This window comes from Acanthisitta chloris, unplaced genomic scaffold (assembly GCF_000695815.1).
Source record: "Acanthisitta chloris isolate BGI_N310 unplaced genomic scaffold, ASM69581v1 scaffold12435, whole genome shotgun sequence".
NCBI lineage: Eukaryota > Metazoa > Chordata > Aves > Passeriformes > Acanthisittidae > Acanthisitta > Acanthisitta chloris.
Genome location: NW_008673229.1, coordinates 6,180 through 18,551, shown reverse-complemented (window position 1 = coordinate 18,551; position 12,372 = coordinate 6,180). Strand labels below are relative to the sequence as shown.

The window sequence follows — 12,372 nt, the reverse complement described above, 5'->3', positions numbered from 1 at the left end:
GGGTCTCGGGGGTCAAGGGGTTCGGGCTTAGGTGGGCACGGGAGGGAGCTGAGTCCTGGGAGTGTGTGTGTGTGTGTGTGTGGCTGTGTATATATACGTATATATATGTACATATATATTTATACACACGCATATATATATATGTGTGTGTGTGTGTATGTATGTGTCTATTTTGAGCTGCAGTGCTAGGATAAGGAGGTTTTTGTTTGCTTTTTTTATTAAAAAAAAAAAAAAAAAGCATCAATCCTTATCTTCCCTTCCCAAAAATCACTCCAAAGGGAGTGTGATGCCATTGAGAACTGCTCAGGTGCTGCTCAGGCCCAGCACCATGGAGATGAGCAAAGTAGGGAAGAGTGGGGGTTTGTGTGGTAGGAAATCAGGACTCACTGCAGCACAAGGTGCCTTGGTGAAGCTTTGGAAGGTGTCATTGTGCTGCAGCAGGGTTGGTTTGGGGTTTTCTTTCAACAGGGAAAACCATAAATCAGCTGAGATCTCAAATTCAGGTTGCCCAGGGATGATGATGCCCCAACCCTGGCAGTGTTCAAAGCCAGGGTGGACAAAGCCTTGAGCAGCCTATTCTGGTGGGAGGTGTCCCTGCCCAGGGCAGGGTGTTGGCACTGGATGATCTCTAAGGCCATTTCCAACCCTTAAAACTCCATGGTTCTATACATATGTGTGTGTGTGTGTGCATCCATGATGGTTGTGCCTGCCCTTCCCTGGGATGTGCGGGGAGAGCTCCCTGCTGAGGGGATGCTGTGGCTGGTGTGGGATGTGGTTTGGCTTGACTTGTGTGGGGTTTCGGGAATATGCCCAGGAGTGGTTTGATTGGGAATTGGAGCATCCTGGCAGGGTGGATAAGGGAATAACTTTGGGTTTGAGGGTAGAAGGCTGAGGGAAAATCAGGGAGATAAAGGCTCTCCCAAGTCATTATAGTGGAGGAATGTCCTTGAAAACAAGGGAGTGACTTTGGGTTCAAGTGCAGGAGGGTCTGGGTAAAACAGGGAGACAAAAACTCATCCAAGGCCATTTAGTGGGGGGATATGCCTGAAAACAAGGGAATGGTCTTGGTTTTCTGTGCAGGAGGCTGAGGGAAAAAACGGGGAGAGAAAGGCTCATCCAAGTCACTCTAGTGGGGGAATATCTGCAAACCAGGGGGGGATATGCTGCTCTTTGAAGAAGGCACAGGAAGCCTCTGGTCTGGGTTTTTTTATTTATTTTATAAACCAGTGGGGAATGTTATTATTTCATGTTAATTTCCTGGCACTGCCTAAGCTACTGCTGTTCCCCCTGGCAGGATGTTGGCCTCCAGAGTGTTCAGCCTGGTTGGGAGGAGATCCATCTGCACCTCCCTCTGCCTCAGGGCACATGGACACGGTGGGTCAGGGCTCTTGGGGGAGAATGGGGATAATCCAATGAGTCTTTCAGAGCAGGGCACAACAACCTGCTCTGGGTGAGGGAAGGATTGAGGTGGAGGAACTTCCTCAGAGTCACTTGAGGGTGGAAAAGAGCTCCAAGGTCATCAAGTCCAGGCTGTGACCCATCACCACCTTGTCAGCTAGAGCAAAGCACTAAGTGCTGTGTCCAGTCGTTCCTTGAGCACCTCCAGGGATGGTGACTCCAACAGCTCCCTGGACAGCACATTCCAATGCCTGACAGCCCTTGCCATGAAGAAATTGTCCCTAATATCCAACCTAAATCTCTCCTGGCACAGCTTGAGGTGTTTCCTCTTGTCCCTTGTTCCCTGGGAGCAGAACGTGACCTCACCTGGCTGCACCTCTAGTCAGGGAGTTGTAGAGAGCAGTAAAGTTCACCCTGAGCCTCCTTTTCTCCAGGCTGAGCCCCCCAGTTCCTCAGCCCCTCCTGGTGCTCCAGACCCTTCCCCAGCTCCATTCCCTTCCCTGGACAAGCTCCAGCACCTCAGTGGCTCTCCTGAACTGAGGGTCCAGAACTGGACACAGCACTGGAGGTCTGAAGCCAAGGATTATCAGAAAACTAAGATGGAAAAGCCTAGAGAACTTCCAGGTGTTTGGTAGGGAGGTCATCAGTGTGACAGCTGGAAACAGACGTGGCTGAGACATCCAGTAAAGTAATTTTGGGTGTTACCTTTAATATAGATCCTCTTTTTCCTGTATTATTTGGAGAGGGACTTTGGGCAAGGGCGTGGAGGGACAAGGGGCTTCCCACTGCCAGAGGGATAGATAGGATATTGGGAAGGAATTCCTCCCTGTGAGGGTGCTGAGGCACTTGCACAGGTTTCCCAGAGAAGCTGTGGCTGCTCCATCCCCAGGAGTGTTCCAGGCCAGGTTGGATGTGGCTTGGAGCAACCTGGGTTAGTGGGAGATATCCCTGCCCTTGGCAGGGGGTGGGATGGGATGATCTTTAATGTCCTTCCAACCCCAGCCGTTCTGGGATTCTAATGCTCTTAACAACACACCTGTTTTAAATCCTTCACCTGGAAAACTTTTCCCTCTTGAAATCCTTATCATTTCTCACCTTTCTGACTGAGCTGTTTGGTTTTTGGTGTTATAACCAGTGAGAGATGTTCACACAGGAGCCTGACTGGTGTCTCTTCTCTTCCCACCCACAGCTGGCGTTGTTAAGGCAGAGGATTACACCCTCCCAGTCTATGTGGACCGTCGGGACATGCCCCTGCCCGAGGTGGCCTTCGTCAGGGATCTCTCTGCACAGCAGAAGGCACTGAAAGAGAAGGAAAAGGCCTCCTGGACTGCTCTGTCCGTGGATGAGAAAGTTGAACGTAGGTTTTGTGGGTTCTAAGTGACCTGAGAGAGGCAATTACACCATGTCATCTGTTGCTTGTTCATTGTCATGGAATCATGGGGTGGTTTGGGTTGGAAGGGGACTTTAAAGGTCATCCAGTTCCACCCCCTGCCCATTTGTAGGGACATCTTCCACTAGCCCAGGTTGCTCCAACCCCATCCAACCTGCCTTGAACAGTTGAGGACAGAGGTATTGAATAGGTTCCTTATGGACAAGTCCTGCCTGGATGGTTCCATGGACTGGGAGCAGTCCTGTGAGGTTTGAGTCACGGGATGAGCAAGGGGCATGGTTGTGTTGTGCAGGATTCCTGATCCTATAGATCATCAGAGCACAGAACCATGGAATGGTTTGGGTGGGAAGGGACGTAAAGCTCATCTCATTCCATTCCCTGGCCATGGGCTGGGACACCTCCCACTAGCCCAGGTTGATCCAAGCTCCATCCAGCCTGGCCTGGAACACTTCTAGGGATGGAGCAGTCACAGCTGCTCTGGGCAGCCTGTGCCAGTGCCTCAACACCCTCACAGGAAGGACTTTCTTCCCAATATCCCACCTATCCCTGCCCTCTGGCAGTGGGAAGCCATTCCTCCTTGTCCTGTCACTTCCATCTTTCCTGTAGCTCCTTTAGGCACTAGAAGGCCACAGTTAGGTCACCCTGAAGCTTCACTTCTCCAGGATGAACTATCCCAATTCTCTCAGCCTTTCCTCACAGGAGCAGTTCTCCATCCCTTTAGCCATGTTGTTGGCCATGGTTTCTCTTCCCAAGCTCCGTGGTGCTGTTCCAGAACCCTAAATGCACCTGCTGTGTTGTCTGTCCTGTCCTTGAGCTCACACTCAACAATTCCTTCCTCTTTCAGAAAACAAACAATAACTCTGTTAGTTCCTTGATTCCCATCTGCTTCCAACAAGCCAGAAAATCTTTTTGTTCCCACACAGCACTGTTAGTCCTGCTGAGTGAAATGATCCCTGTGTTGGGATGTTAATGCCACTGACCAAATTCCATTAGCATTAAACCAAATCGCAGCTAATTAAAGCTCTGAGTGGATGGTTTGACTTGCAAATGAAACTGTCTCATCTTTTCTAACCACTGTTGTGGTGTGAAGTGACAACCTGAGCTGTGAACCTGTTTCAAACCCTTTGGGGAACTGCTCGGATGTCCCTAAGCACTTCCCAAACCTTATGTTGCTTTGGATTTGAAATTGTTGTGGAGCTTAGTGGCAGAGCTGAGAAAACTTTTGGGACAGGAGTGTTCCTGGTGGAATTACTTGTGCTAGGGAGATTTGGGGTCAATAACCCTTGGAAGGGAGGAAGGAGAGCTCCATTTCTCCCTTTTCCAGGGCTATAAAGTGACTTCTGCACAACTTTACAGTTATAAAATCAGACTCACATTGATGTGGGAGTGAAACACATTCGGAGGGCGAAACACAACATGTTGGTCTTTACATGGGAGAGAACAGCTAATTTAGAACCTAATTTAACTCCCATCCCCTTCTGGGCAGCCTCAGGCCTTGTTCCCCACCCCCCTGTGCCCTGGGAGTGCCAGGAGAAGTTAGAATGAGTGATTTGGTGCTTTCTTGGCAGTGTATCGAATTAAATTCAACGAGACCTACGCAGAGATGAACAAAGGCACCAACGAGTGGAAGACTGTCCTCGGGGGAGTCTTGTTCTTCCTTGGGCTCAGTGGTGTCATCCTCATCTGGCAGAAGCACTTCAGTAAGTGACTCTTCAATGCAGAGCAGGATCAGTTGCTACCTGATGGGAAACCAGGGAATTCCCAAAAGTTGCTCCGTGAGGTCAGAGTTGTGTGTCCAACGCTCATTCCAGTGACCTCTTGGCAGGAGCTCTTTGTTAGACCCTGAAAACTCCATCCTGGAGTTGTAACCTCACGGAGTCGGCAGCTGCTTGGCATAAATACTTGGGAAGCTGACTTGTGGGAAGGTGCTGGAGCTTTGGCATGAGAGGAAATGGAGGGGAATGAGTGGTGATACTCCTGATCCCTGAGCTTCCTCTCTCTGCTGTCAGAAAAGCTTATTCCTGCCTCTGGAGTGAACATTTGGCTTTCTGCCAGCTTTGGCTGCTTTCCCAGCTAAGGATCCTACCTCAAGGGAGCCTCCAGCTGCTGTGAGGCAGAGCAGCAGTTCAGTGAGCTGCTCCCTGCCTGGAGGCTCCCAAAAAAAGGAAAGCAGGAAGCTGTTGTCTTGGTGTAAACCTTTACTGATGAAGGAAACAGCTAGAGAATCCATGTGGTAATGTGGTCTGAGCTGGATGCATTAGAAACTGGATGTAGGGAGTGTAGGTTTGAACAGATGAGAGAATCATGGAATGGTTTGGGTTGGAATGAGCTTAAAGCTCATCTTGTTCCAAGCCCCTGCCATGGGCGGGGACACTTTCCACTAGCCCAGGTTGTGGGCTTGAGCACTTCCAGGGATGAGACAGCCACAACTTCTCTGGACAGCCTGCTCCAGTGGGATGAGTTTAAGGGGGGAGGCAAAGCCTTTTGCTAGTGAAACCTGTACCTCAGTTCCCAATTTGCTTCTTTGCTATCCCAATATAATTCCCCCCATTCCCATTCCACAGTGTATGGCCCCATCCCGCACACCTTCAGCGAGGAGTGGGTGTCAGCGCAGACCAAGAGGATGTTGGACATGAGGGTTAACCCTGTGGAAGGCATTTCAGCCCAGTGGGATTATGAGAAGAATGAATGGAAGAAATGAAGCAACTCAGTGGCTCCTACTCTGCTTTGAAGCCCAAATGATTCCATCACCCATGTGTGACCTCGTTGCTTGTGTACTGGAACTCCCTCTCCACCTCCAGAAATGCTAATAAACCTCTGGTTAACTTGAGAGTTGCCTTTTCTTGGGCTCTGAACATATGTGTTGGGGTGGGAGAAGCTCAGGGTGTTTGGTAAACACCATGGGCTTGAGCAAGGGCTGGTTCATAGCTCAGTGTTTTCAAGGCTGTGCAAGGGCTGGTTCATAGCTTCATGTTTTCAGGGCTAAAAAACTGCTGCCAACTTTCTCCCTTCACTCACCTGTGCCAAGTCATCCGGACTCAGGTTTTGGGGTTTAAAACACCCCTGGGAAGACTAAGCCAAGTTTTGCCTTCATTTTGCTCTTTCGCTGCTGACAGGAAACCTTCCTCAGGAAACCTGATGCCATGGATGTAAGTCCATGCACATAATTAGGAGCTGTGATAGAGTCTCAGCCCCTTCTTGGCCAGTTTTCCCTTTCATTCACCAAGCTGAGGAAGGATTTTAAGGTGAGACTTAAGCAATGAGCTTTTCCTTCATCTGAAAATTGCCTGAGGTGATAAATTTGTTTCCAGGGTGCTGAGAAGGATGGTCTGAGGGTGATGGAGTTCCTGGCTGGTGATGGCTGGAGGGTGTTTGGTGCTCCTGTGGTGGTTTGCTTTCCCCTGCTCTTTGAACTCCTGCCTCTATAGCATGCTGGTGGCATGGATTTGGGAGGGGGATGTGGAGCTCTCAGGTGCTCCTGCCTGGTAAATTGATGCTTTGAAGCATATGCTGTGCTGCTTTACAGCTCCTCATCCCCATTCCCAGAGGGAAGGAGAGATGAGCTTATCAATACTCCATTAGCTGCACATCACTCTGGGTTTCCAAGTGCCTCATCCTGAATTCTCATTCCTGGGACTGGGGGGAATTGGCATGAACAGGAGTGGAATCCTGCAGAGTGCAGGGCTAAGCCTGCGGCATCCCAGAATCAGAGAATCCCAGAATCATTAGGGTTGGAAAAGACCTCCAAGCTATGATTTAACACCACCTTGTCAGCTAGATCAGAGCACTAAGTACCACATCCAGTCTTTCCTTAAACACCTCCAAGGATGGCGACTCCACCACCTCCCTGGGCAGCATCCCTGGGATGAGGGAGTTGCTCCCAGGACTATCTTTCCCAACAGGCTGTGAAAGCCCCAGGGAGTCTGGGAGAGAAACCTGAGCCCCAGCACGGCCCTGGATCCTTATTTCATCCTCCTCTGCCTGGCACCAGCCACTCTTCTCTGTCCCTTCACCCAGCAGGACCTGCCTGAGCAACCTGCAGGTGAGCTGAGTTTGCCAGGGATCTGCATGCTCCCCTCCTGGCATGTTTCCCTCCCTCCGGCTCTTGGCAGAGGGATACACTGTTGAAATGAGGTGGATCTCACTACCCTGCCTGGGATTTGCAGGTATTTACTTTCAGGTAACCTTGAAGACTGCGAAACCACCTGAATCCTGATCCTGGGCAGAGAAAGCCATGGGGAGTGGAATGAGCAAGGTACTGGGGTGCAGTGGGATTGTGACCAGCTCATCCTCCTTGGCAGGACCAAGAGCAGCCCACAGGGATGCTCTTCCCAGGCCATCACTATTCCCTAAATGCAACCATTTGCATCTCCCCTTTGAAACTTCACTTAAGGAAGAGAATTAAGAATACAACTAGTGATTTATCTCCTTGATTTCTCCCCGGGGTGAGGAGCTAAATGTCTGCAGGTGTCAGAATAGTGACAGCTGGTGTTACATGCTCATCCCTTGGGTGGTAAAGCATCCTCAGGGCTGACAGGGGGTTCCTGCAGGTAAACTCACCCCCTTGCCACCCCCAGGACATGTCTGCCTAGTAGCAGTGAGGGAAGTGAAATTTCATTGTTGCTTCTTGCTCCAGAGCTAGCAGAGGGGATTAATTTCTGTTTGTAGCCTGAAATAACCTCTTGGAATGCATGTTCTCTGGTTTAAAATTAGACTCTGGGACAGCAACAGAGAGATCAGACCAGGGCAAACTCTGCATGACTGGGGTGGTTTAACTCTGAGGTTTCACCTCCTGTAGACACAGCTTGGCTGGCAAAGTGACTTTTACAGCCCCCCTGGGGCCACCAAACCCTCTTGGGGGCTTTGGGCTGTTGCTGCCATGGGCTGGGATGGGACAGACACATTTGGAGGAGCCAGCTTTGGACTTGATAAGATGCAGAGCTCCATGTCCCCTTTCTTTTGGACATTAGGAAGAATTTCTTTACCAAAAGTGATGAGACACTGACTGGAATGTGCTGTCCAGAGAGGTGGTGGAATCACTTTCCCTGAAGTTGTTCAAGGAGAGACTGGACATGACACTTAGTGCCATGGTCTGGTTAGGTCATAGGTTGGACTTGATATTCTTAGAGGCCTTTTCCAACCTTAATGATTCTAGTGGTAACAGTGCTGTGCTGGACACAGCTGGTCCTGAATCCAGGTGTTTGCACCCCTGGAATGTGCTGGGGTTCAGCTAAATGATAGAGATGAGCTGACTGTGACCTGCTGCTGCTGAAAACCCTTCCTAAAACTCAAACCAGGGGTCTCCTGCCAGGTAGATGCCAGCAAGTCCAGCTGGTAATCAGCTCTGTCTTTCTGTGCCCCTGGTGAATGCTCTGGTGGGTTCTTACGCCCCTTAAATACTCTGAGCTGCCCTTTTTTCTCCTTCATAACCCTGCAGCAGTGAGGTGGAGAGCAAATTTGCAGACTTGACATCTCTTACTGCAACATCCTGGCCAGCAAAGCGTTATAAATAGCCTGTGCCCATCCATTCCCCAGCTGGCAGGCACAGCCTTTGCAGCTCTAGGAGAGGTGGTTGCTATAGAGCAGCCAAATAAGCCCAAGCTGCAGCAGAGCTGGGCTGGCTCCAAGTACTGGGGTCTCTGCTGGAGCCCCACCTTTAAGGATGAGGCTGGAATGGGCAGAATTGGCTAGGGAATCCAGTCCCAGCACTGCCTTTCCCATGGGTATAGGATCACATCCAAGCCCCTTCTATTCATCAGAGTATGTTAAGGGGTTGGAATAGAGGTTAGAGATCATCCAGCCCCAACCCCCTGCCCTGGGCAGGAACACCTCCCACCACACCAGGTTGCTCAAGGCTTTGAACACTGCCAGGGTTGGGGCAGCCACAGCCTCCCTGGGCAACCTGTGCCAGTGTCTCACCACCCTCACAGGAAAGAACTTCCTAATATCTCATCTAAATTTCCCTCTTTCAATTTTTCCCCATTACTCCTTGTGCTCTCACTGCAGCTCCTAACCAGGAGTCCCTCTGCAGCTTCCCTGGAGCCCCTTCAGATCCTGGCAGGTTGCTCTGAGGTCTCCACACAACCTTCTCTTCTTCAGGCTGAACAGCCTCAGCTCTCTCATAGGAGAGATGCTCCAGTCCTCTGCTCAGCTTCAACACCTCCTCTGGACTTGCTCCAACAGTTCCATGTCCTGATGTTGGGGACACCAGAACTGTGTGCAGTACTCCAGGTGGGGCCTCACTGGAGCAGAGGGGGGAATCACCTTCCTTGAACTGCTGGCAAACTCCTGTGGGTGTAGCCCAGGACACAGTTGGCTTTCTGGGTTTTTTAATGTACTGAGTTTTCCTGAGCTCTGCACTCCTGGAGGACTTTGGGCTGGTGGTTTGGGTGTGCTTAGCCTTTCCTTGTTGTGAATGAAGATGGTTCATAGATTTGGTGCTTGGTTTACCATGGGGAATTTGGTGCTAGGTGCTGTGGCCCTGCTGGACCCACACCTGGAGCCTGGTGTTCCCATCACATTGGATGCACCTTCAGCACCATCTGAACTCTCCTTTTTGTCACCTTCCAGGTTGTCACAGGCCTCTACCTCGGGAATATCCGTGGTAAGTGCCTTTCCCTGCTCACCTCTGTGGTGCTGTGAGATCCCTGGGCAACCAGTGCAGTTGGAATATTCCCTCTCCTTGGGGGGATCCCTGTGCCTGCTCCCAGCTGGGGACCTCAGCATCTTTCAGAGATCCCAAAATTTCCCATCCTAATTCCAAGTGTCCACATGCAGCTCTAGCCCAGGAAAGGGATGTCCATGGAGAGCTGCAGTCACCAGCCTTCCTGGAGCACTGGGAACCCCTTGGAATGGCTGGAAATTTCCCTTGTGTTTGCTGAGTCAATATTTACAGTGCACCAACACCTGGATATCTCTCCAAGGACACAACAGCCCTTTCCAAGCTCTTACCAGTATAATTCCTGATTTTGGAAATGGTTTTAGGAACATGCTGAGTACCCAGTGCTTCCAAGGCTTTGAAGGAGTTGCCTAGTCTCCTTCCCTGCACTGTGTGGGATGAGAGGCAGCAGAAGGGTTGGAGTGGGAGTCAAGGGACCAGGGGTGATGGGTGTGGGTTGTTGGTGGGTGTTTGGTCCAGCAGATCCTGACAGGGGGTTGGAGAGAGGTGGCGGATGGTCTTTCCTGCCATGGCTGCAGGGAGAGGACTAGAGGGAATGGAAAAATTGCTTCCCTGTTAGGGTGTTGAGGCACTGGAATATTGCCCAGGGAGATGGTGGAGTCACCATCCCTGGAGGTGTTAAAGAGGCATCTGGATCTGGTGCTGGAGGATATGGTGTAGGGGTTACAGCAGTGACAGGTTAAGGGCTGGACTTGATGATTCCATGATCTCCCAGGAGGGTAAGTGATTCCCATACACCTCCTACTTCCAGACTCTGAGGACCACGAAAACCTGCTGAGGAATGGAGTGACTCACATCCTCTCCGTCCACGACAGAGCCAAGCCCGTGCTGGAGGTGTGTAATGCCCAGCTGAGGGGTCTGGAGGGACCACCCTGGAGCAGCAGGAGCTGTGCAGGTGCAGATAGGACACATATGATCTTCTCCTGGTGTGGGGAGAAGCAATACTTGATTTACACTGATTTACACCATCCAGTGATGACTTGCACCCAAAGGGGCTCAGCGCTGACTTTGGGGAGGGGCTGAGCAGGGTGTTTTGGGGGGCACAGCATCACTCGGTGGTTTTGGGGTGCAGGGGAGGGCCCCGCGGGGCCAGGAGCGGCAGTGCCCGGTGCTGCCGGGAGGTTCCCACGAGAGGGCGGCGGCATCCCGCGGATGGAGCCCGCGGGCAGGGCACACGGCAGGGCTCGAGCATCCCCTCCGCGGCTCCGGGACAAGGCATGCGCTGCTCCGTGTCCCTCTCCTGCCTCGCTGATCCCGGAGCACTGCGTAGCTTCGGGATGTCAGTGAGCAAACTGAGGCATGAAGGAGATGTGTAGTGGGTTGAGGACAGAGGTGTTGGATAGGTTTCTCGTATACCAGTCCTGCCTGGATGGTTCCATGCACTGGGAGCAGCCCTGTGGGGTTTGGGTCATGGCATGAGCAAGGGGCATGGCCATGGGGTGCTGGGTACACGATGAGGGGCAGAGCTGGATAATGAGGTGGATACAGCCATAGGTGAGGGGGAAAATCCTATAGATCATCATAACACAGAATCATGGAATGGTTTAGGCGGGAAGGAAGATTAAAGCTCATCTCATTCCACCCCTACCATGAGCAGGGACACCTTCTACTAGCCCAGGTTGCTCCAAGCCTCATCCAACCTGGCCTGGAACACTTCCAGGGATGAGGCAGCCCCAGCTGCTCTGGACAATGTATTTCAGTGCTTCAGCACCCTCAAAGGGAGGAATTCCTTCCCAGTATCCCATCTATCCCTGCCCTCAGGCAGTGGAAAGCCATTCCCCCTTGTCCTGTCCCTCTAGACCCTTGTCCCAAGTCCCTCTCCAAATAATAAAGGAGAATGTTGATCTATATTAAAGGTAACACCCAAAGTTACTTAAGTGATGTCTCAGTCAATTCTATTTCCAGCTGTCACACTGTTCACCTCTGTGCCAAATCGCTGGAAGTCCCTCCTCAAACTTCTTGGAGCCCCTTTAGGCACTGGAAAAGCTCTAAGGTCTGTCTGGAGCCTTCTCTTCTCCAGGCTGAACACTCCCAGACTGGCTTCATAGCAGAGCTGCTCCAGCCCCTGGAGCAGCTCTGTAGGCTCCTCTGGACTCACTCCAAGAGCTCCACATCTCTCTTGTCATGGGGGGTGATTCATCCCAGTGTTGGACCCACTGCCACTTCCTAAATCCTGGGATACTGTAGAAAGCAAAGGGAACTTCCAGTACTCTAATCCTTTTGGGACCACCAGGAAAACACCACCTGGAGCCTTTCCCCCACTAAGACATTGAGTAACGTGGAGGAGGAGAGCAAGAAGGAAGGAGGCTGTGCATGATCTGGGTGCAGACAAACGGCTCGGGGCAGAGGCAGCAGCTGGAGCTGGCGAGCTCAGGGCACGGTCAGACGGGTAGTAAACCACACGGAGAACTTACAACATGGAGCAAAGCCACTGGGCTGGCAGAAAGGGGAACAGGAAAGGCATGGTGGGTTGAGCAATGTGTCAATCACGGCCCTGGGTTGGGAACCACAAACCCCAACGCCGTTCCCAAGCATGGCCCAGCTCCCCTGGGTGGGATGGGGACACACACCCTGTGGGGAAGGGGAAGCCACTGGGAGCTTGGCAGTTAATCCAGGATTGGTGGGCCTGTTCAGCCTGGAGAGGAGAGGCTGTTTTCTGCAGAGCTCCGGAAAACTCTGCACATAAAACAATACAGAATGCCAACCTGTCCTGGGCTGCATCCCAAGGAGTGTGGCAGCAGGTGAGGGAGGTGATTCTCCCCCTCTGCTCTGGTCTGGTGAGACATCACTTGGAGTACTGCACACAGTTGTGGTGTCCCCAGCATCAGAAGAACATGCAACTGTTAGAGCAAGTCCAGAGGAGGCCACAAAGCTAAGAAGAGAACTGGAGCATCTCCCCTATGAC

The 12,372-nt window shown here is 51.6% G+C and overlaps 2 protein-coding genes across 2 annotated transcripts in view; both read left to right on the top strand.

Annotated features, from left to right (window-relative positions):
• The first annotated feature begins 1,291 nt into the window (after nt 1-1,291).
• On the top strand, nt 1,292-5,620 carry LOC103802392. Its single transcript, XM_009074859.1, has 4 exons — nt 1,292-1,374; nt 2,588-2,755; nt 4,357-4,488; nt 5,353-5,620. The coding sequence occupies exons 1-4, from the start codon at nt 1,296-1,298 to the stop codon at nt 5,487-5,489; spliced, it is 516 nt and encodes a 171-aa protein (XP_009073107.1). The 5' UTR covers nt 1,292-1,295; the 3' UTR covers nt 5,490-5,620.
• A 1,402-nt stretch (nt 5,621-7,022) lies between these two features.
• Nucleotides 7,023-12,372, top strand: part of DUSP22 (dual specificity phosphatase 22) — a gene marked incomplete at its 3' end in the record, with an annotated part of 11,144 nt that continues 5,794 nt past the window's right edge. The window contains exons 1-3 of the mRNA XM_009074860.1: nt 7,023-7,043; nt 9,359-9,392; nt 10,219-10,301. Of these exons, the coding sequence (XP_009073108.1) occupies nt 7,023-7,043; nt 9,359-9,392; nt 10,219-10,301 (138 nt within the window). The remainder of the gene's footprint in view (nt 7,044-9,358; nt 9,393-10,218; nt 10,302-12,372) is intronic.

Coding starts and splice junctions, on each gene's coding strand:
- LOC103802392 (XM_009074859.1), top strand. CDS start 1,296: ATGTTGGCCTCCAGAGTGTTCAGCCTGGTTGGGAGGAGATCCATCTGC. Junction 2,756..4,356: donor CGTGGATGAGAAAGTTGAAC/GTAGGTTTTGTG, acceptor CTTTCTTGGCAG/TGTATCGAATTAAATTCAAC. Junction 4,489..5,352: donor CATCTGGCAGAAGCACTTCA/GTAAGTGACTCT, acceptor CCCATTCCACAG/TGTATGGCCCCATCCCGCAC.